At 52.8% G+C, this 20,505-nt stretch overlaps 2 protein-coding genes across 4 annotated transcripts in view; both read left to right on the top strand.

The window, feature by feature from the left end:
• Window positions 1-227: 227 nt before the first annotated feature.
• NECAP2 (NECAP endocytosis associated 2) lies at window positions 228-14,324 on the top strand. Of its 3 annotated transcripts, none has more exons than XM_025856129.2 (8): window positions 228-385; window positions 2,494-2,594; window positions 5,030-5,134; window positions 5,228-5,309; window positions 6,282-6,390; window positions 9,167-9,344; window positions 12,162-12,246; window positions 13,058-14,324. In XM_025856129.2, exons 1-8 carry the CDS (start codon window positions 294-296, stop codon window positions 13,104-13,106), a joined length of 801 nt encoding a protein of 266 aa, XP_025711914.1. In that variant the 5' UTR covers window positions 228-293; the 3' UTR covers window positions 13,107-14,324. The 3 variants fall into 3 exon arrangements, with proteins under 3 accessions (XP_025711914.1, XP_025711913.1, XP_025711915.1); XM_025856128.2 differs by having other exon boundaries at window positions 12,159-12,246; XM_025856130.2 differs by lacking the exon at window positions 12,162-12,246.
• A 3,834-nt stretch (window positions 14,325-18,158) lies between these two features.
• The window catches only part of CROCC (ciliary rootlet coiled-coil, rootletin), a 49,363-nt gene continuing 47,016 nt past the window's right edge, over window positions 18,159-20,505 (top strand). The window contains exon 1 of the mRNA XM_073903292.1: window positions 18,159-18,717. Within this exon, the coding sequence (XP_073759393.1) occupies window positions 18,649-18,717 (69 nt within the window). The 5' untranslated portion in view covers window positions 18,159-18,648. The remainder of the gene's footprint in view (window positions 18,718-20,505) is intronic.

Below are 20,505 nucleotides of genomic sequence, written 5' to 3'. Positions count from 1 at the left end.
ATCCACAACCAAACAACGGACTGCGGTGGGGTCTGCACCGACGTTTCCTCTGCTGCGCACGGCGCCCTAGTGGGAGCGGGAAGCTCCCCAAAAGCGCTTGTCCGTAATCACGTGGCTCCAGGATCCGTCCGCCGCGTGTCTTGAGCCAGAGCCGCCAGCAGAGGGCGCGCGGGAGACAATCGTGCTGAGGCCCGCAAGCTGCCGCTCTAGCCTGACCCGGGTCATAGAGTCGCGTCCCTTCCGACCCCGAGGCGGGGAAGGAGCCGGAAGTCCGGCTAGCTCCGGGTGTCGAGATGGAGGAGGGCGAGTACGAATCGGTGCTCTGTGTCAAGCCGGAGGTCCACGTCTACCGCATCCCGCCGCGAGCCACCAACCGTGGTTACAGGTGACCGCTTGCCGCAAGGCCAGGCTAACCCCGATTTAACCCCTTCCCCGCCGCCCGACACGCCCACCGCGGGAGCCGAGGACGGCCCCGGCCGGTATTAGGGGAGAGGCGGGAGGTAATACTGCGGTTTCTCCCAGTTTGAGGCCAGAGCAGGGAGGGAGACCCGGACTTGGGGCTGTCTCAGTCTGCCGCACGGGGCTCCCAGCGCGGGGAAGGCGTTGGCGCCGTGTCTAGCCGTGTCCCCAAGCGTGGTTGGGGGTGGTGGTGTCACAAGCCCTTTTCTTTCAGCCCTAATTGGTGGCCTTCAAGGGAACCTTGAAAAGCCTGAAGGGGGAGGGGGGTCCTATCACGGGAGGAAATCCCCAGGGGAAGGAAAACAGCCCAGAACTGGCCAAAAGGGCCCGTCCCAGGAGCTGTGAGCGGATGGCCAGAGCCCAGGGACCCCTCCCTGCCCAGCTCCCTCGCACGAACCTCAGGCCTTATCACAGCTTGTGGCGGTTGGGAGGAGTCCATCTGCGCTTCTCTAGTGAAATGTTCCCCTGAGAGGGATAAACAGATGCTTGTAGGGTCTGGAAGGGAACGCAGGAAAAAGGGCGTTGCGGGCGGGCAGTGGGGGTTGGAAGGAGACTTCCTTTTACGGTATGCTTTTTTGTGCTGTTTGCATTTTGTTACCAAGCCTATGTGTTACCTATGAAAAGAAAGGAAAAAAAAAAGATGTACCTGTTACAGACAACCTGGTCTGTAGCTATTTTGTGTCCCTGGGTCGGGGGTGGGGTCGCTTTTGAAGGCAATGTTTGTCTCTTGATTTGGAAATACAGGATTGGCCTGCACCACAAGAATGGTGGAGTGTCCACATATCTGGCCTCTTGTTACTTTCCAGTTGTGTTAACACAGACTTGTAGCTGATTTTCTAGATAACAGATTATTTTATTGAACACCTAGTACATGCATGGTGTAACTTAAAAGTAGTATGAAAGCAACAAGAGAAACAATTACAAAAACACGTTTGCTTTCTGTTATCAAACTGGAGATGGGACACCAAACCCGGGATGGTCAGTCTACTCTGATCCCCTTCAGTAGGATGGGTTTGGTCCCTCCTGGCCCCCCGAGAGTGAGGTTCCCACGTGTCAAGGCTGGCTGGTTTGGCATAGAGGAAACTGGCAGCCCCTGCCCTTCACCCTCAGAGCTCCTCTTAGCTTGGATCTAAGGCCTTTGTTGCCCCACTAGGAGGAACTGAAACTGAGTCTGATTGTGAATCGAGAGTCTGCATTTGTGTGGCCTTCAAACAATCTGTGTCCATAGTTAATGGAGTCACTTGGGGACTTCCAGGAAAACCCTCTTGAAAACACCCAAGGTTCTTGTTATTTGGGGGTTTTACTGAACTGCTTCTTAGAAGTAAAATGTGAAGTTATTGCTTTAAAAGTCCCCAAAGAAGCTATTGTGATAGGTCCATGGTTTCCTGGGGTTCTTTCGGCCTGGGACACCTTTGGGATTATATTTGTTGGACACCCATCCACTTTCCTCACATGAATAGTTGCTCTCCTGTTCTCTCTCTGCTATATGATTGCTCCCGCCCGCCTTTCCTCCGAGGTCATCTCACTGGTCCCAAATGGTCACTCTGGCCCCCTCAGCCCAGCAGTGTCTGAAACAGCAGGCCCAGGAACTGCTTCCTTCACAGAAAGAGAACTGGAAGTCCTACTTCTGGGAAAAAGTCTCTGTAGTCTAGAACTGGGGTCGGCAAACTGCGACCCACCGTGTTTTTGTATGTCTCACAAGCTAAGGACGGTTTTTATGTTTTTAAATAGTTGGGGAACATTTTAAAAGGAATATTTCTTAATGCGAAAATTATATGAAATTCAGGTTTTTAGTGTCCAGAAAGTTGCGCTGAAATACAGTCACATGCAGCAGAAAAACGCCTTTCAAATACGTAAAGCGCCAGCACGTTCCTGTACTGTTGATGACTGCTTTTGCCCTACAACCGCAGAGTGGGTAGTGGTGACAGGGATGGGATGGCCCTTGTCAGAGAAAGTTTGCCAGCCTCTGGTCCTGAGCAAGCAGCCCACATGCCCTCCCCATTCCCGTCCCCAGCATGGTTTTTGTCCCCTTAGGGCCGCGGAGTGGCAGCTGGACCAGCCATCATGGAGTGGCCGGCTGCGGATCACTGCAAAAGGGCAGGTGGCCTACATCAAGCTGGAGGACAGGACCTCAGGTAAAGGCAGCGGAGGCCCTAGTGGGGCTGAGATGCCACACCTCCTACTTTGTGAAGGGAAAGGCGGCCCTGGCCAGTCCACTCGGGTCATGGGAACCGAACCTCGAAATCAAAGGCCCAGCTGTACCTCTAAGCCGCCTCCATTCCCCCCACCTTTAATTGTAGAAAGCACTGTCTCCAGGTGTAAAAGGGAGTATTTCCTGTCCAGCACCTGTCTTTGGTGGGGGGCATCCTTAAGAACATACTCATTTTGGAATCCAGGAAGAGGAGACCTACAGGTTGGTCCCAGGTAGGAAGCCCCAGAGTTTGCTTTGAAGACCAGCTTTGGGGGGAAGATGCACAACCCTCTGCAGTTGAGCTCTGCTTCTTACTCAGGAATTCTGTTTATCAACTAAATGGGTAACTCCCCAGACTGACCACGCCCATTAACTGAAAGAGCCGGAAGCTGTCCTACTCAGCTCTTTGGTGAAAGGACAAGCCAAGCCGGGCTGTGTTGGGGTCAGCTGGCAGATGTCACCTTAGGGGAAATCTGTCTGGAAGTCATGTGCCACCAGGGCTTCCGGGTGAGCTGTGGAGGGCAGTGCGATCTGAAAGAGCCCCAGCCCCCAGAGCAGGCATCGGGCACTGTGGCATTCGGTCATTTATTTTTCTAACATGTGGAGATTTTCCTGGGTGGGATGGGACCAAGTGTAAAGCGTCATAGGCAAAACCGGCTGCCTCTGAGAATTGCATCTCTTGTGTCTGAGCTGTGAGACCTTGGGCGAGCCACACATGACCTCTAGTGCCTTGGCCTCCTTTTTGAAATGGGGATCCCATTAGCTCATACTTCACAGGATTGTTGGAAATACGAAGTGAGCACACATTTATCCACTTGCTTTGTGAACAGCAAGGTGACCCAAAGCATTGATTTGTTCTGGAACATGGGGCCGGCTGGGTATTGGCTGCAGAGGAGTTTGAAAAGACAGCTGCTGTGACTAGGCCAGAGAACTCTGGCTTTGAGATTTGCTGGGTGATCTCACAAGGCATGGCAACACCTGTTTTCTGGGACCCTTGGGAACGGACTTTATAGTGACAGCCTAGTGGAACAGCGACTGCCCAGAGCTGAGCCTCCCCTGCAGGAGCCACGCCAGCATGCTCTTCGCTCGGGGTCAGGCCTGCTGGGTCCTCTTTGTCTCTCGCTCTGCACTCCTTCTCGGCCAAGGCTAGTGGCATTTGGGCCAGGGGAGTGTTGTGGGCTGTCAAGTCAAATTTCAGATATGTAGCAACACCCCTGGCCTCTGTCTACCAGATGCCAGTAGCACTGCCAAAGTGTGAAAACCAAAAATCTCTTCACACATTGCCACATATCCCTGGGGGCGGACGGGGAGCAAAACCACCCTTGGTTGAGAATCACTGCTCTACGCTGAAGGCGTCCAGGTGAGTCCCAGATCCCTAGGGACGAAACTAGGGGGGCAGAGAAATTATCAAGAAGCTACAGACTTGGGGTCCACCGATTTGGATTCAGTTCAACCTTGATTGCACAGTCACCTGTGAACCCCAGCATTGAGTAGAGAAGCCTTGGTCAAGTACTGGAAGTGCGAACAGAGGTCAGCACCTGTGGAAGTGATGCGAGTCCAGAACGCCCCCAAAGGTGTGCGCTGCACTGGGGCCTAGAGAACCGGAGTGACAAGGGATGCATTCCACAGGGGCCCCTTTTAAAACCGGTGGTCCTCTTAGCCTAACTCAGCTGCTTCAGATCCTCCTCTTTTTTTTTTTTTTTTAAAGATTTTATTTATTTATTTGTCAGAGAGCGAGCACAAGCAGAAGGAGAGGCAGGCAGAGGGAGAAGCAGGCTCCCTGCTGAGCAAGGAGCCCGACGCAGGACCCTATCCCAGTACCCTGGGATCATGACCTGAGCCGAAGGCAGACGCTTAACCGACTGAGCCACCCAGGCATCCCTGCTTCACATTCTTCTGTAGGTGCCCGAACCCTCTTTCACTGGGTTCCACGGCTCCTCTACAGTCCTGCCTCAGGTCCCAGGCCTTTTCTGAGGTTGTGCTGTACCTGGACCAGGGCCTGCCTGCTCCGGGGCCCTCGGGTGTGGGCAGGTCAGCTCTAGCTCAGCCCTCCTGTGGGAGTGGAGTTCCAGCATTGCTAGAGCTTTGGATTGTCAGAGAAGACTAGAAATCTGGATTATTTTACATGTAATTTGATTTTGAAAAGTTTGGCAGTTAAATTAAGAATATTAACACTGGGCTGTATCTGACTTGCAGGCCACTCCTGACTTAAACCTTTCCTTGGTTATAGGTCTGTGTCTTCTCTTCCATCAGAATGGATTTGATTTGAACCCCAGAGTAAGGTTTGCCTCTCTGCCTTTCAGGAAAAAGACCCTAGTGGTGTGATAGAAATGTTAGGCTGGAAGGGGGCTCAAGGCTCACCCTAACTTGTGCTTCCAGGGGAGCTCTTTGCTCAGGCCCCGGTGGATCAGTTTCCTGGCACAGCCGTGGAGAGCGTGACGGATTCCAGCAGGTACTTCGTTATCCGCATCGAAGATGGAAACGGTAGGTGCGGGTCTCGGGGGGTGGGGGGTCCTCCTCATGAGAAGGGTTTCCTCTGCCTCTGGCAAGTGGGATTGATCATGTGTTGTCCCCCAGGGCGCCGGGCGTTTATTGGAATTGGCTTCGGGGACCGAGGCGATGCCTTTGACTTCAATGTTGCATTGCAGGACCATTTCAAGTGAGTGGTTCGAGGCCACAAGTGCTCATGCCTCCTCCCTGCTTTCCCTGGACAGAATGGTTTCCCAGCTTAGGATACCCAGCTGGTTGTGTGGGATTCGTCTGCTAGCACAGCCTCCGGGAGACTCACTGCTCCTGTGGGGCAGGCTGCCTTCTCTCCCTTCCAGTCCTTTCCCTTTCCCCTGGCCCTGTCTCTCACTGGTCAGCGGGCCCAGCCTCTGAGCTGCCATACCTCTTCCCTTACTGGCACCAGAGGAGCCGGAGGCCATGGGAGGCTCATGGGGCCTTCCTGAGCCTGTTCCTCCGTGATACAGTAAGTGGTGGCAGGTGGCCACCCGCCAGATGTCCTGGGAGTCCTTTCTAAAGCTGAAAGACAAGGGCAGGGAAGACTGCTCCCCTGCCACCTACAGGCCTCCATCTCTGGCCGCTGGGAAGTTGGAGTTTGTGCAGCAACTCACGTGGGCACCTCTGGCCCTTCCCTGGCCTGCTGTCCATGCCCAGGGGGCTGCTAGATGGGTATTGCGTGGAGGGTGGGGGGACCTTTGTGTTGCTCTCTATTTCCTGGGCATCTGTCTTGTCTCACCATCTACCTTACGAGTCCTTATGAGTGGGGCGTGTGGTTACACTCTCCTAGTCCTCATGCCAAGTGCTAGGGGGGCGAGGGCCAGGTTCTCAGATTTCCTGAAGCCCGGTGTCAGGACCTTCTTTTACATCCGTGAGCTCACTGAGTTCTCATAGCTGTCTTTAACACATACAGAATTGTATTTCCATTTCGTTGATGAGGAAACTGATGTGCACGCAGCTACTTATGTGGCAGAGTCAGGATTTGAATTCAGGCCCAGCTCGCAAGCCTGCGTGTGCTTTTTCTACCATACAAAACCTCTTCCTGGAGCGGTGGCCGGTGGAGGCGGAGTGAGGGCGGGAATGCGGGGCAGCCGGTCTCTTCCTCACCTTTTCCTTGTCCCCTGCCCAGGTGGGTGAGACAGCAGTGTGAATTTGCAAAACAGGCCCAGAACCCAGACCAGGGCCCCAAGTTGGACCTAGGCTTCAAAGAGGGCCAGACCATCAAGCTCAACATCGCGGTGAGTCCCACCCTCACTTGGCTTTGATGGCCAGCACCCAACCCCGGCCCAGAACCCACCCCTTTTTTCCCCAGCCTTCAGTTCCATCAGTTGAGTAGATGTTTGTGGATCAGCGGCCTTTTGCCAGGTCCTGTGCCGGGGGGTGAACGAGAGAGCTCTGCTCTCGTGGAGCTCAAGAGTTAAACGGAGACGGGCGAGACAAGATGTGACCACATCCTGGCAGGGGAGGGGATGCAGCGCGGTGCCATGAGCTCCTAGAGGAGGGGCATGCAGTCCATGGTTAGGGGAAGCAAGGAAGGGTTCCTGGAAGAAGTGACCTGTAAGGAAGGGGAAAGAGGGAGATCAAAAGGCGGTTCAAGCAGAGGGAACAGCATGTGCAAAGCCTCTGAGTTGAAAAGACGCATCAGTCACTTGCTCCCAGGGCTGGCATTTCTGACCAGGCTCTTAGAATGGGGGTCAGCTGCATCCTGGCCTTGCACCTCGAGTAAGGAAGATTTGGAAGAGCTCTGGACAGGAAGGTGTTGAGGTGGGTGCTGGGATTCATGGGCAGCTTCTGCTGGTGGGGGTGGTGTCCTGACACCCCGTGTCTTCATCCTGAGCTGCCCTGCATCTGGGTTTTCCTTGTTAGCTCCTGTGGAGAATGGGAAAAGGTAGGGCTGGGCTGGGTGTCCAGGACTCGGTCCTCACCGGACTATAGGGAGTGGGGTTGGAGTGATTTGGGGGAATCAAGAACCACATGGAAATGTTTTGTGAAGAAACTTTGTAACCCTAAGATAATGCTCTTCCTCTTTACTTACTCTTTATTTACTATCTCTTTCTCCTCTTTTCTGCTTCATGCTGGTGATGATTTGGGACCCTTGACGTTGGCCAGCTGGCCCTTAAGAGAAAATACAGGTCATGTCCAGTGGACTGGTTGGGATGTGATTCCTCTCTTGCTGGGAGGAAACTAACATTTAATGAGCATCAGCTGTGTGCCAGGTAGTGTTTTTAGGCACTTATATGAATTAAGCATTCTCCCATTTTACAGGCAGGGAAATAAAGCTTAGAGAGTTTAAGGGACTTGCCCAGGTCATAGAGCTGGAAATAACCAGCACAGCTGGACTCTGACTGAGGGCTTTGAGGCTTCTGGCTTTAGGGCTGTGGTCTTAGTGCTGGGTTAAGCTGCTGCTCCTCACAAGGTGGGAGCTGTGTCTTCCTCTTTGTAACTTGGCACTGGTTTCTGGCTCCATCGGGGCTCAGGTTTTTGTTTTTGTTTTTATTTATTTATTTTATTTTTTTAAGATTTTATTTATTGAGAGCAGGGGCAGGGGGAGAGAGAAAGGGAGAAGCAGACTCCCCACTGAGCAGGGAGCCCGAAAGAGGGCTTGATCCCAGGACACTGAGATCATGACTAGAGCTGAAGTCAGATGCTTACTTGGCTGAGCCACCCAGGCGCCCCTTTTTTTTAATGTTCTATGGAAGTATGATATGCATACAGAAAAGTGCACACATTATAAATGCAGAACTCTGTGAATTTTTGAAAACCAAATGTACCCACGCAAACTAGCCCCCAGATCAAGAAGCAGAGATTAGGGGCGCCTGGGTGGCTCAGTTGGTTAAGCGACTGCCTTCGGCTCAGGTCATGATCCTGGAGTCCCGGGATCGAGTCCCGCATTGGGCTCCCTGCTCAGCAGTGAGTCTGCTTCTCCCTTGGACCCTCCTCCCTCTCGTGTTCTCTCTCTCTCTCTCTCTCTCAAATAAATAAATAAATAAAATCTTTAAAAAAAAAAAAAAAAGCAGAGATCATCCGCATTCTGGAAGCCCCTCTCCTGTTCTTGTCCGCAGGACAGAGTCACCACGGTCCTGAGTGGAATGCCCTAGATTTTGTTTTCAAAGAAAATCTGCCTCTGTTCTGTTGCTCGTAGTTTGTCCATTGTCACTGCAGTGGTGTATTTCATTGCGAGAATGCATCACAGTGGTACTCTTTGCGGGTATTGTTTTCAGATTTATTTATTTATTTGAGGTAAGGAGGGGCAGAGGGAGAAGGAGAGAGAATCCTCAAGCAGACTCCCTGCTGAGCGCAGAGCCCCACGTGGAGCTCAATCCCACGACCTGAGATCACGACCTGAGCCCTGAGATCATGACCTGAGCCGAAACCAAGAGTCAGACGCTTAACCAGCTGAGCTCCCCAGGCGCCCCCCGGTGTTACTCTTTAACTGACAGTGAACACTGGGGTAGTTGCCAGTCTGGAGCTATTACAAAAAGTAACGGCTGTGAACGTGCAAGTGCATGTCTTTCGGTGCCATGAGTATGTGTTTCTGTGGGGTCTGTTTCTAGGAGGGAAATTGTAGGGTCATCAGTTCACGTGTTCAGCTTTATAGATTCTTCCAGACAGTTTCTCCAGGTAGCGTTCCCCGTTTACATCCCCCAAGCAGTGTGTGAGTGAGAGTTCTGGTTGCTCCACATCCTTGTCAGTACTTGATAGTCTACGTTTTGGCCATTCTGGTGGGTGTGTAATGGTATAGCACTCGTTTTGATTTGTAGTTTTAATTTGTATTTCCCTGATGCTTAATGAAGCCAGGGCTGAGTTTTCGAATTAGATGTGTTTGGGATAGCTCTGGAATTGTGATGCTTTGAGCACAGCTCAACACAGTGAGTGCTGGGCAGCTGTTGACCATCTTTTGGTTATACAGACATTTGGGGCTTGGGGGCCCCCTGGGCCCTCTTGGTGGGGTTTTCCGATAAGCAGGGGGACCTTAGCAGAACTGACTGGTTTGCATCCCTCGCCTCTCTTCAGAACATGAAGAAGAAGGAAGGAGCAGCTGGGAGTCCCCGAGCACGGCCCGCCAGCACAGGAGGACTGAGCCTGCTTCCCCCGCCCCCGGGGGGGAAGTCCTCCATCCTGATCCCCCCGCCTGTGGAGCAGTTGTCTGGGGGGGGATCCCTCGTCCAGACAGCAGTTGCTCCCAGTTCAGGTCAGTGCTCGGGAGTCACTGTACTTGCTGCGAAAGCTGCACCTGTGGGTTCCTCTCCCTGCTGGGGCCCCGTGGTGCTCCCTCCTTCACACACACTGTCCATGATGTGGTACCTGTCTGTGACACCACGAAGCTCATTCTGCCCAGACTGGGTAAGGGGTTCCTCTCTTCCCTGATACCTGCCACGTCCCCCCCTCAGTGCCTCTGTCTACCCCCGATGGGTGGGGGCTGCAGCTTGTTGGTTGTGACACCGATTTGCTATGAAAGCATCAGCATGTGGGTTCCTGGTTCTTAGAAGCTGCTTAGTGTTTGTCGAGTGGGTGGGTGGGTGGTAGAGACATGGTCTGCTCATATCTGGTAGGAGACAGGAGTCCTGGGCACAAAGACCAATTGTATGGGTCCACATATGACCAGCCAGGATGATGTGGGGAGGCTCCATGGAAAAGGTGGCATTGGAGGTGGGCCTTGAAGGAAGGAGATGGGGGCAGGGGACGCTTGGCGTTCCAGACAGAAGAGTGTGAATAAGGCTCAGATTTTTAAACACCTGGTGTGTGTAGGGAAATGGATGTAGCATAAGTATGCCAAGGTGAGTGGTAGAAAATAAAATCGGGGATTTAGTTTAGAGCAAGGTCCTTGGTAAGGCCCTCAGGAGGCTAGCAAGCCGAGAGGCAGCTCGTCCAGCACGCTCTGCTGGTGCTTGTTCTAAGGTGTAAAGGAATGCCTTTTGGTGACCCTGGGATTCCAGAAGTTAGTGCCCAGTACCAGCCACCGATAGAGATGCGGAGCTAGCCCATTTCCTTGGCCTCCCCGCCCTACCCGCCCAGCCTAGCCGATGTCCAAGCCTTCCCCAGGCGGGGTGATTTCTCCGTACAGACCTCACTAGGTTCTAGAGGACAGGATTGCAGGAAGCCCGCTTTCTTTCCCTCTTAAGGGTGTGGGCATAGGCTTCCCCATCTGCCGGTCAGGCTTCCAACCTCAGCCTTGTGGGGGCTTCCCAGGCCAGGAGTGGGCAGGAGTAGTGGTCAGCCAGCCTCTGCCACAGAACGAGGAACCATTCTTCCAGCATTGTTTCTCGGAGTAACAGGACCACCTGCCTTGGCATCACCAGGAACGTGGACAGGAATCTGTGCTCCTAACGTTATTTGTACGCTCACTGAGGTCTGAGAGCCACTATCTTAGGCCTTCCCTCGGTTACTGGTGCGTGTTTAACACCTAATATGGAGTATCTACTATGTGCCAGGCAGTGTTTTAAGCCCTGGGAATGTTGCAAGTACAGCACCAAGTTCCCGCTCTCAAGGGCTTATGGTTTGTTTTGTTTTGTTTTAAGATTTTATTTATTTATTTTGAGAAATCGAGAGTGATGGGGGCAGAGGGAGAGGGAGAATCTCAGGGAGACTCCACTAGGAGCACAGATCCCAATGTGGGGCTTGATCTCATGATCCTGAGCTCATGACCTGAGCCAAAGTCAAGAGTTGGACACGTAACTGACTGAGCCACCCAGGCGCCCCAGGGGCTTACATTCCAACGTACAAGACAGGCAGTTAGGGTGTCTGCACAGACAAAATGGTGTCAGACAATGAGCCACAAAGAGCGACCATTTCTTGAGCACTTAGTATATCCTGTAAACCGGACTGGCCGAGTTCACACTCTGGCTTATCAGTCATGTGATAGTCAGAAGATTGCCTGCTTCTCTGTGCCTCAGTTTTCTCATCTGTAGGATGGGGGCAGTCATAGCCTATGGTGTGGGCTTCTTGTGAGGATCAAATGAGCTGATCCGTGAACAATACCTAAAACACTAAGTGCTTGTGTTTGTCGGGTCTCGTTCCACTAATGTCATTATCACCACCGCGTGCTGGGCCTTCTCCAAGCATTCACTGTATTAGCTCCTGCGGCGCAGACCGGTTCTGTGAAGTAGTCACTGTCACTGTCCGTCACCCCTGCTTGAGAGATAAGGAGACAGACTCGAGGGATGCGTGTCAAGTCACACAGTTGGTTCTGGCCTGTCCTCCCCCACGGACTGTGATGGGTCTGAAGGAGACAGTGCACGATAAGCACTTGGCGAGCTACAAAACTAAACCCTTGAGGGCCCTCGGGATGCTACCTGGTCTCCTGGCCCAGAGCAGATCAGAAATAGCAAATTGGTGGGAGGGCGGAGGGAGGAAGGCACCGGGCCTTTAGCAGGGACAGCAGCACAGGGTGAGGTGCTGGCAAAGCACAGAGGCGGGCACGGTAGCCCCATGTGCCCCCACCTTGATGAAGAGATACACACAGATACTGGCTTCTGTGTTGCTGCTTCTGGAAGGCTCGCCCCAAACCCTAACCACTTTGGGTCCCAGCACTTGGCACATTTCTGGAGCATAACTTTTTCATTCAGTTGATCCAGACCCTGGACTGAGGGCTTTATGTGAAGATGACCTTGCGTCGTCGGTGGGCGGGAGATTCAAGAAGCCAGGGCGGGAGATAGTGAATTTTAAACAGATTGCCAACACATAAGCAGTTGGAAACAAGGTCAGCTTCAGGCATGAGTGATGGATGGTGTGTGACTCGTCCTCACTGGCACCCTGCCTTCCACCTTGTATGTATATGGCTTTCCACTTTTCTCCAGGAGCCCCCAAGGGCTCATGAACAGGTGGAAATGTGGCAGCTTGTTTGTTTGTTTGTTTGTTTGTCCCAGAGCAGGTCTCTGTGTGTCTTTCTCGGCCACCCGGAATCATGAGACTGATTTCAGGGTCACTGAGACCAGCAGAAAGAGAGATTTCTGACTCCTTTGTCTCCTTTTCTTCTCTCCCTGCCTGGCGGATTTGGGGACATCAGTAGGAGGTGCCACCATGTCCTGGCCGCAACCCAAGCCTGCCACGACTGCCACCACCGACATCTGGGGAGACTTTACCAAATCCACAGGGTGAGGAGAGGGTCACATTTTTGTGGCGGGACTGGGGCCAGGGCTGTGTCCCTAGAAACCTGGGGTTGTTCCAGATGCTTTTCTTCTGGCGTTTGGAGCAACCGCTCGGACTTGGACGTTTTCAGGCCAGCCAGAGGGCAGAGCCCCAGAGTGCCTGCTTTGGGTGGCATACGTCTCTCCATGAAGGCTTTTCACTGCTCTCTACTGCTAGGTGACCTGGGGCTACACTGTAACTCTTCCGGGTCTTCCAACGACCTTTGGCTTGTCCCCAGTAGCAGCTCCCCTCTTCCCCGACGCCACACTCGCCACCCCTGCCCCAGCTAATCCCAGAACACTGGGCAGAACTAGCCTTGGTGCTAGCCTTGGCCTGTCCATGGTCTCTTGCCTTCTCTGCCTCAATAAAACTTCACGCCTTTCCTTGGAGTCGAGGTGAAGAGATGCTAAAAACTCACTGCACCGTTGTTTATAGGGGTAGTCTGCAGGACAGGACTCAGCGCGGGTTTTCCAGAGAGAGGTCGGTTAGACGCTACAGACCTTATGGCCTCTGCTCGCTCAGTCTTGCTTTTGTGGCTCAAAAGCAGCCATAGATGGTGTGTAAAGGAACGGGCGTGGCTGTGTGCTAGTAACACTTTATTTACAGAAACAGAGAACTAGATTTGGTCTCTGGGCTGTAGTTGGCTGACCCCTGCTCTAGAACATTCAGGGACTGACTTCTTGGAGCTCTTTTTGCCCAGAGAGAAGCCACATTTTATCGACTTTGTATTTTCAAACATCTAAACTCTCCCACCCCCTCCCTTTTTTCCTTTTACAGGTCGACTTCCAACCAGACTCAACCAGGCACAGGCTGGGTCCAGTTCTGATCTGAGTGCAACCCCTCTTTCTCCTCATACAATTTCTGGAAAGGAGCCACCTCACCTGGGCCAACGGAAGGGGGACGAAGCACTCCCCAGCCAGCCTCTGTTTGGAGCATGACTCCTCTCCTCCTCACCCGACTTTCTTGACAGACTGGCATGTTAGGCAGTAAATTGGCACAGTGTCACACTGTTTGCTGGGACTCGAGCGTGCGCCCACAACACAGGAGGCGGAAAGCTCCAGCATCCCCGTCCCTGTCCGTCTCTTGACGTGAGAGACTCTCAGACTGCTGCTTCCATCGCAGTGACCCATATTAAACACAAGCCCCCAGAGCAAAAGAAGGGGTTGAGCGTGCTGCCTGGCTTCAGCTGGACCCTTCTCAGTGGTTACAGGCGTCCCGTGATCACTGTCCAGAAGGAGGGCCTTCTGCACTCCCATTGGCTGTAGCCACTTCATTCAAGGTGCCTTCAGAGGGGGGGATTCCTTCCTGATTTCTGGCAGGTTTATAGGCTGCAGCTCGAACAGCTAATCAGGAGGGAAATCAAGAGTATTAGTCAGCTTTTAAAAAATCTTTAATGTTTGCTTTGCTAACGTGCTGATCTGCACTAACTTGCCTTTGCAAAAGGGACTGCTCCTGCAAGATGCCCCAGCAGGGGCCTCGGAAAGTATTCCACCCTGTCTGCCGCAGGAACTGCTCTGAGCTTCAGAAAGCAGTGTTCGTCTTGGCCAAGTGGCCTGGCTGCCGGGTCTTCTGGGCCAGGTGGGCAGTGCCGGGCTGAGGCAGGCGCCAGAAGCGTGTTTGGGCAGGAAAGCCGGAACTGTTCTCGTGGAGGTGGGGGGTCTGGCTGTCCTGTCCACCGACAGCTCTCTGGGTTCACAGGCTCCCAGCACAGTTCCCAGGGGCCTTGGGTTTTCTCCTTGCTGTGGTTTCTGAAGTGCCTTGTCTGCAGACAGCCTCCTATTTTCGTTTCTCCTTCAGAGACTGTACATGACAGAAGGAGTTCTGAGTGAACTGGAAGCCTGGGGTTGCCTGTATTACGGTTTATGAGAAATAATTTTATCTGAGCACACCTCGAAATTTGCTTTTCTCAGCATTCTTTACCTCTTAATTGAAAAATCGATTTTTTGAAGGGTCAAGACAATGAACTGAAAAAAAAAAAAAGTGTTGGCCTTTTTGTGGGACCAGATTCCGAAGATAAAAAAATAAATGTTTTTACTTCTGTCAATGTATGTCAAAGATGAACATGTTTTTGGCAGCATGGCCACTAAGCCGTCCAGGGTGCCACAGCTAGACTCATAGCCACCTCTCACCACTGATCGTGTGTCCAGATTTAAAGTCTGGTGTGAGGGTGTCAGATTAGCCAGAATAAGAGAATTGGGTCTTGTTGCCCTAAGGCAACCAGTAACTTCTCCCCTGTGCATCTGGAAGAGCACCGTCTTTTTTAGCTTGTAATGTGGGAGGGGGCCCCTGCCTCCCCCCAAGACCTCTCCATGGAAGCATCTTCCTAAATAGTAAGGGTCTACAGTCATGCAGAAGCCAAAAACGAAAGGCCCCAGCACTTACCAGGCTCGAGGGTTCGGTAAGAAAGCTGCAGTTTTTGTTAGTTATGGAAACCGCTGCTCTGGCTAATAAACCGTGTAAGAGGGGGACATAGAAAATTAGAATGAAGGGCCCTCTGCCCTTGGAGTAAGAGTAAGGAATTTGCATCAGAGGAGTCTCAGGAGTAGTAAACTTTATGTCTGTTGCCCATTACATCCCATCTTCTTCCTAAGTACTTGAAGGCTGGAAAAGGAAGCTTACCTTGAAGGAGCCCTTCGTTGAGTGGAGGAACCTCCTCTTGGAGGTGGGCTCGGGTTCTGGAGATGGACCTGGGCTTTGGGTCTAGGCTCCCTCCTGGTTAGGTGGTGACCGCAGGCTCCGTCCTTAAATGTCACTCACAGGAGGCATAGATGGACTAGCAGGTGCCCATATCCCATAGTTTGGCCTTAATTACCTTCATCTAGAATCAGATAACTTACCCTGAACCATTACTCAAAATGGTGGTGAGGCCTCTGGTGAAGCAGCCGTCAAGGATCTAACCCGAAAAACACCTTGACAGATCTGTGAGGGGTGGGGGTGAGGTAAGAAACATTTTGGTGTTCTCCATCACCAACTGGAATCCTGGCTGGGGAAAAAAAAAAACAAAACCCTGCTGTGGGACTAGGGTCCCCAGGAAAATCCCCACCACCAAACCAGGCTTCTCTTCACTCAAGACACCTGACTGGAGCTTCCAAGTTGGGGGGGGTTGGGGGGATGTGAGGCCTGGGCTGCGCTCTACAGAGCAGGGGGATTGAATACCCTGACAGACGGCGGTGGCTCCCACAATTGCCCCCACCAGGTGTGCACATCTCATGTAATCTCCTTCCAACGTAGGCCAGACCGGTGACTTCTGAGCAGCATGAGAAGGGCAGAGGTGACAAGATGTTTCCATGATCACGTTACAGAACGTGACGTCTGTCCTGCTGTCCGGACATCTGTCCAGAGACAGACCCTCTCTCCCTGCCTTTGGAGAAGCAAGCTGCCATGTGTGTGCGGCCCCAGTTGGAGGGTCTAAGAGGCAAGGAACTAGGGCAGCCTCAGGCTGACCGCCAACAGGGGACCAAAGCTCCTGGTCCAGCAGTCTGCAAGGAACAGAGCACTGCCCGCCCAAACCACGGGAGCCTGGGAGCCTGGAGGCCGGTCCTTCCCCAGCTGGTCGTTCAGATGAGCCCCAGCCCTGGCCAAGGCTTGACTGCAGCTGTGCAGAGGACCCGGCCAAGCTGGGCCCAGACTCCCGACCCAGAGAAACAGCCAGTAAATATTTTAAGCTGCTAAATTTGTGGGGATACTGGTACATGGCAATAGATGACTAAGAAGTGAGCAAAACGTATTTGAAGCGGGAGTCTCAGAGAAAAGCATCTGGACAGATTCAAGGCCTCTGTGGCCTTGGCAGCTCACTTCACATGCTCCTTTGGGCCTTGTTGACAGCTGTTGCTTGGTGACGCTTACTCCGTGCTAGGCACTGTTCCATGCACTTGGCATAAAACTCGTTTTGCCATCACATCAGCCCTACAAGGTAGGTACTCACCTGTTTTACAAACGATGAGACTGAAGCAGTGAGATTAGGTAGTTTGCCCGAAGTCACGTGGCTGCTAAATGCTGGGTTAAGAGCTGGTTTAGAACCCGGGCGTCTGGCTCCAGCATCCATGCTTTTAATCAGGTTGATCTGCGCAACCAGGGCTGCCTCTAGGGCGGGCTCAGAAGACCTGGTTAATCCGTGGAAGTTCCCATTCTCCTAGTAGATCAAGAAAGCCACAATATTGCAGGTATCAAATGACAGGCCAAGGGTGGGGCTTTGCCTCCTAGGTGGTCAGAAGCCACTGCCATGCATCACGGCACATAGTAGGCTCTCAGTAGCTGTTGATTTCTCTGAGCAGAGAGTGACGGGAGGATGCCGTGCTCTGTGGGCAGAATGGACCGGAGTTGGGAGAAGGCCAGTTTTTCCTTACTGCAGCTTGAACATGGATGTTTTAATGTTTTCTTCCAGATTACAGATGTAACCCAGGTACGAAAACAAAACCACAAAGAATATTAGCGATCATCCCAAGCATTCCTTGGTTTGTAGGAACATGGGCCCACATCTGCCTCTGTCTTCATGTGGCCTTCTCCCTGAGTCTCTGTGTGTGTCCTCTCCCTTTCTTGTGAGGACACCCTGCACTGGATTTAGGGCCTTAGGTGTATCGGTGGACCTTAAACCCAGGACGATTTTATCGCAAAATCCTTAATTATATAATCCTTAATTATATCTGCAAAGGTCCTATTTCCAAATAAGGTCACATTCACAGGTATTGGGGGTTGGGACTTGAACATATCTTTTGGGGGGACACAATTCAACTCGCCACAGTCTACCCACTCCAAGGTCCATCAGTAGTAAGGCGTGGGTTATATAAATTTAGATACATCCATATAGTGGAATACTAGATTTTGGGGGGAACACGGAATGAAAAAGCTCTTGATAGGGGCGCCTGGGTGGCTCAGTTGGTTAAGCTTCTGCCTTCAGCTCAGGTCGTGATCCCGGATCCCTGGGATCGAGCCCCACCTGCTTCTCCCTCTCCCTCTGACTCTCCCCTCCACTTGTTTTCTCTCTCAAATAAATAAAATCTTTTTTTTTTTTTCTTAAAGCTCTTCATATAGAGGTAAGGAAGTATTGCTGAGCTCTATCAAGGGCAGGCAGGAAGGTACAGAATAAGGTGTAGATAGAATATGCTATTTTGCATAAATGGGAAGGAAAGCTACTTTTATGTGCATAAAATGTCTCTGGAAATATACACAGGAAATAGCACCCCACAAGTTGCCTGCAGGTGAGAACTGGGTGCCTGGGAGACGGAGATGCTAGACACCAGGAGATACTTTTACTTGATAACTTTGAATCTGACCCATGTAAATACCACCTTTTCAAAGCAAGAAAGAAAAACTACATTTAAAAGGTCATCTGTCATATCAACACCCAAAGATACGGAGCAGGGTGAGCATTTTAGTGTCTTTTCATCTTACTATATATAAGCAGTAAATAAATTGTATTTTTTGTTTTTTACAAATACGGGCTTAGTGTTCTGAAACACTTCACTTAATAACTTATAACCATTTCTCCAGGCATTGAATGTTCTTCTCTAACATTTGGAATGACTTCATGGTTTTCCATTAAACGAACCACCCAAGATTATATATGTTATTGCTGGACCTTTCAGTCTTCCCAATTTTTTTGCTATTCAAGTTGGACCTTATAGAAAGACTTTGCAAGTAACCCTTAAGATATCAGTGAATCCAGTTAATCAGAACGCCCCGTCCTCTAAGCTTCCTGGTTAATGTGGTTTTACGGATGGTGGGCAGAGTCCAACCCAGCCTAGCACCCGGATTTGGCAGGCATTTGGCCTTAGCAACCCTGGGGTGGAGATTCCAGTCACTTGTTTTCCAGTTACCTGAGCTGCAGATTTAGAACCCTCTGCAGTGAGCAGGTGAGCCCCTGGTGCGACTCGCTTCCGGTGGCTGGTCTTGGGGTCGCTGGGCGGAGCACCATCTAGTTATGGGGCAGGGTGGCCAGTGGGCAACAGTTCTGGGGACTCAGTTGACCCACTGGTCAGGCTGAGCTGAGCAGAGCCACTGACTCGGCCCAGCAGGGACACAGCCTCGTCATAGAGAGGGGGGCCAGAGGCCTCCCGAGGAGGCCTGGGGTACATATGCGACTCCCCTGCAGCAGGGTCCTGTGGGCTCTGGGGTAAGAGGGTCAGGAGAGAGCTGCTGTGTTTGCTGTCCCTCCCAAAGTCTCACATCAGGGAGCGTAGTATAGAGAGGAAAGAAGGGGGGATTGAAAGCCAAAGAACTCACTGCCGCGCGCATCCTTGGGCGAGTGACTGTACCTCTCTGAGTCTCGGTTTCCTCATCCGTAAAATAGAAATAATCCTAGAACCTGCTTTGCAGCCTAGATCCTGTTTCACAGAGCGTTCAGAGGGGACTGAGGATAGCATGAGAAAATGGAAGCCACGGCAGCCCGCACAGTGTGGCACGCAGCCGGTGGAGGCTGCCTTCAGGTGCAGGTGCTGGTAACCAAGGGACCCCTGGTGGAGGCAACAGGCAGGTCCGCTGGCGGGAGGGACAGGGATGGGGGCCTGAGCCTGGACCCTGGTGCTGGGAGGAGCTCTCTGGAGTGAGGGCTCTGCAGGAACGCAGGATCAGCAGTGGACTGGTGAGGCCATGAGCCTGTCAGGGCCTGGGTAGGGACCCAGCAAGTCTGGGGACTCCAGACAGGGTGACACAGACCTGGGCCATGCTGGGGTACCTGGGGGCCAGCTGTGCTTACTGGCAGATGTCAGTCAGCCCTCCCTTGTGCCCTTCTGCTCCCAGCCTCACAGCTCCACCTCCCCATCCCCAAACCCCGGGGATTGACCCAAACCTTTCTCGACTCACAGCCCTGGCCCAGGCCACAGCCTCGCCCGCACCATCCCAGGGTGTCAGGGCTTGAAGGCCACACTGGCAGCCTCAAGTGCCGTTTCTCAGATGTAAGACCCAGGCTCTTCTCTGACAAATAGAAAACTCCCACTCACCCCCTCCTACCCACCTATGGCTGCTTTCCAAATAGAAAATCATAAAATTAGGGGCGCCTGGGTGGCTCAGTCGGTTAAGCTACTGCCTTCAGCTCAGGTCCTGATCTCAGGGTCCTGGGATCGAGCCCCGAGTGGGGCTCCCTGCTCAGTGCAGAGCCTGCTTCTCCCTCTGCCTCTGCCACTCCCCCTGCTTGTGCTCTCTCTCTCTCTCTCTCTCTGTTAAATAAATAAATAAAATCTTAAATCATAAAATTAAACATGCTTTTTCAAAACAAGCGCACCCCTTTCTCTGCCCTAGAGATTCAGAGCTGCCTCCTCCTTTGAAAATGGATGATTTGATTCAATGCTTTGGAGAACAGAGGGAGACTGAGGCCCAGTGTGCGGATAGAATCTAGCTTACTGTTAAATGACAGATCACGGTTTAGTTTTGAAAGCATGGTTTCCTCGGAGTGCCTGGCTGGCTCGGTCTGTGAAGCTTGAGACTCTTGATTCCGGGTTTGTGAGTTTGTGCCCCACTTTGGGTGCAGAGATTCCAACAACAACAACACCAACACAAAGCACGGTTTCCTCTATGGTCTGATCCCTATCCCATCTGGGCAAGGCACATGAGTTTGAGAGAAAGCGTGGGTAGCAGATGGAGTTCCGCCATTTCACAGATGAGCAAACTGAGGCCAGAGCGCCTCAGGCTAGGTTGCAGGGCAAGCAGGAAAACGTTCTCCTGCGGGTGGCAGTCATCGAAGCCTCAGTACTGTTACATGGTGGGCTCCGAAGGCGCGGTCAGGGAATAACCCCTCAGTCTGGCTGGCGATGCGTGGAGGCCAGAGCTTGAGTTTTAGACCTTCGAGGCCGGGCCAGGGAACACAGGCGAGACCACAGCGGGACTCTGCAGCTAAGCGTAGGCGTTTCCCCTCATGCAAAAAGGAGCGAACAATCCCTGTTTGCTGGGTTGTCCGGAGCAGCAAACGAGACCGTGTTGGAAAAACCCTCAACCCAGTACCCGCCACCAGCAAGCGCTCAACAGTTTCGGGGCGCTGCATTTGTCCCTGCCGCCGCCACGCTGGGACCCGGGGACGCGACGCGCCCTTCACCCCGGGCTACGCGGGACAGCGGGCGGGGCGGGCACTGGCGCTGGCCCCGCCCCCAAAGCAGGCTCCGCCTCCGCCCCATCCAGGACACGCCTCCATCATCTGTCCCCGCCCCCCCGTTCACGCCCCGCCCCGCCCCTCCCGGCCCGTGTGGCGGCGGCGGCGGCGGCGGCGGCGGCGGCAGCGGCGGCGGCGGCGGCGG

This window comes from Callorhinus ursinus, unplaced genomic scaffold (assembly GCF_003265705.2).
Source record: "Callorhinus ursinus isolate GAN/ISIS: 27379988/994484 unplaced genomic scaffold, GSC_fseal_2.0 scaffold18, whole genome shotgun sequence".
Classification (NCBI taxonomy): domain Eukaryota; kingdom Metazoa; phylum Chordata; class Mammalia; order Carnivora; family Otariidae; genus Callorhinus; species Callorhinus ursinus.
The sequence above is the reverse complement of the archived record's forward strand: the minus strand, read 5'-3'. Positions and strand labels throughout refer to the sequence as shown.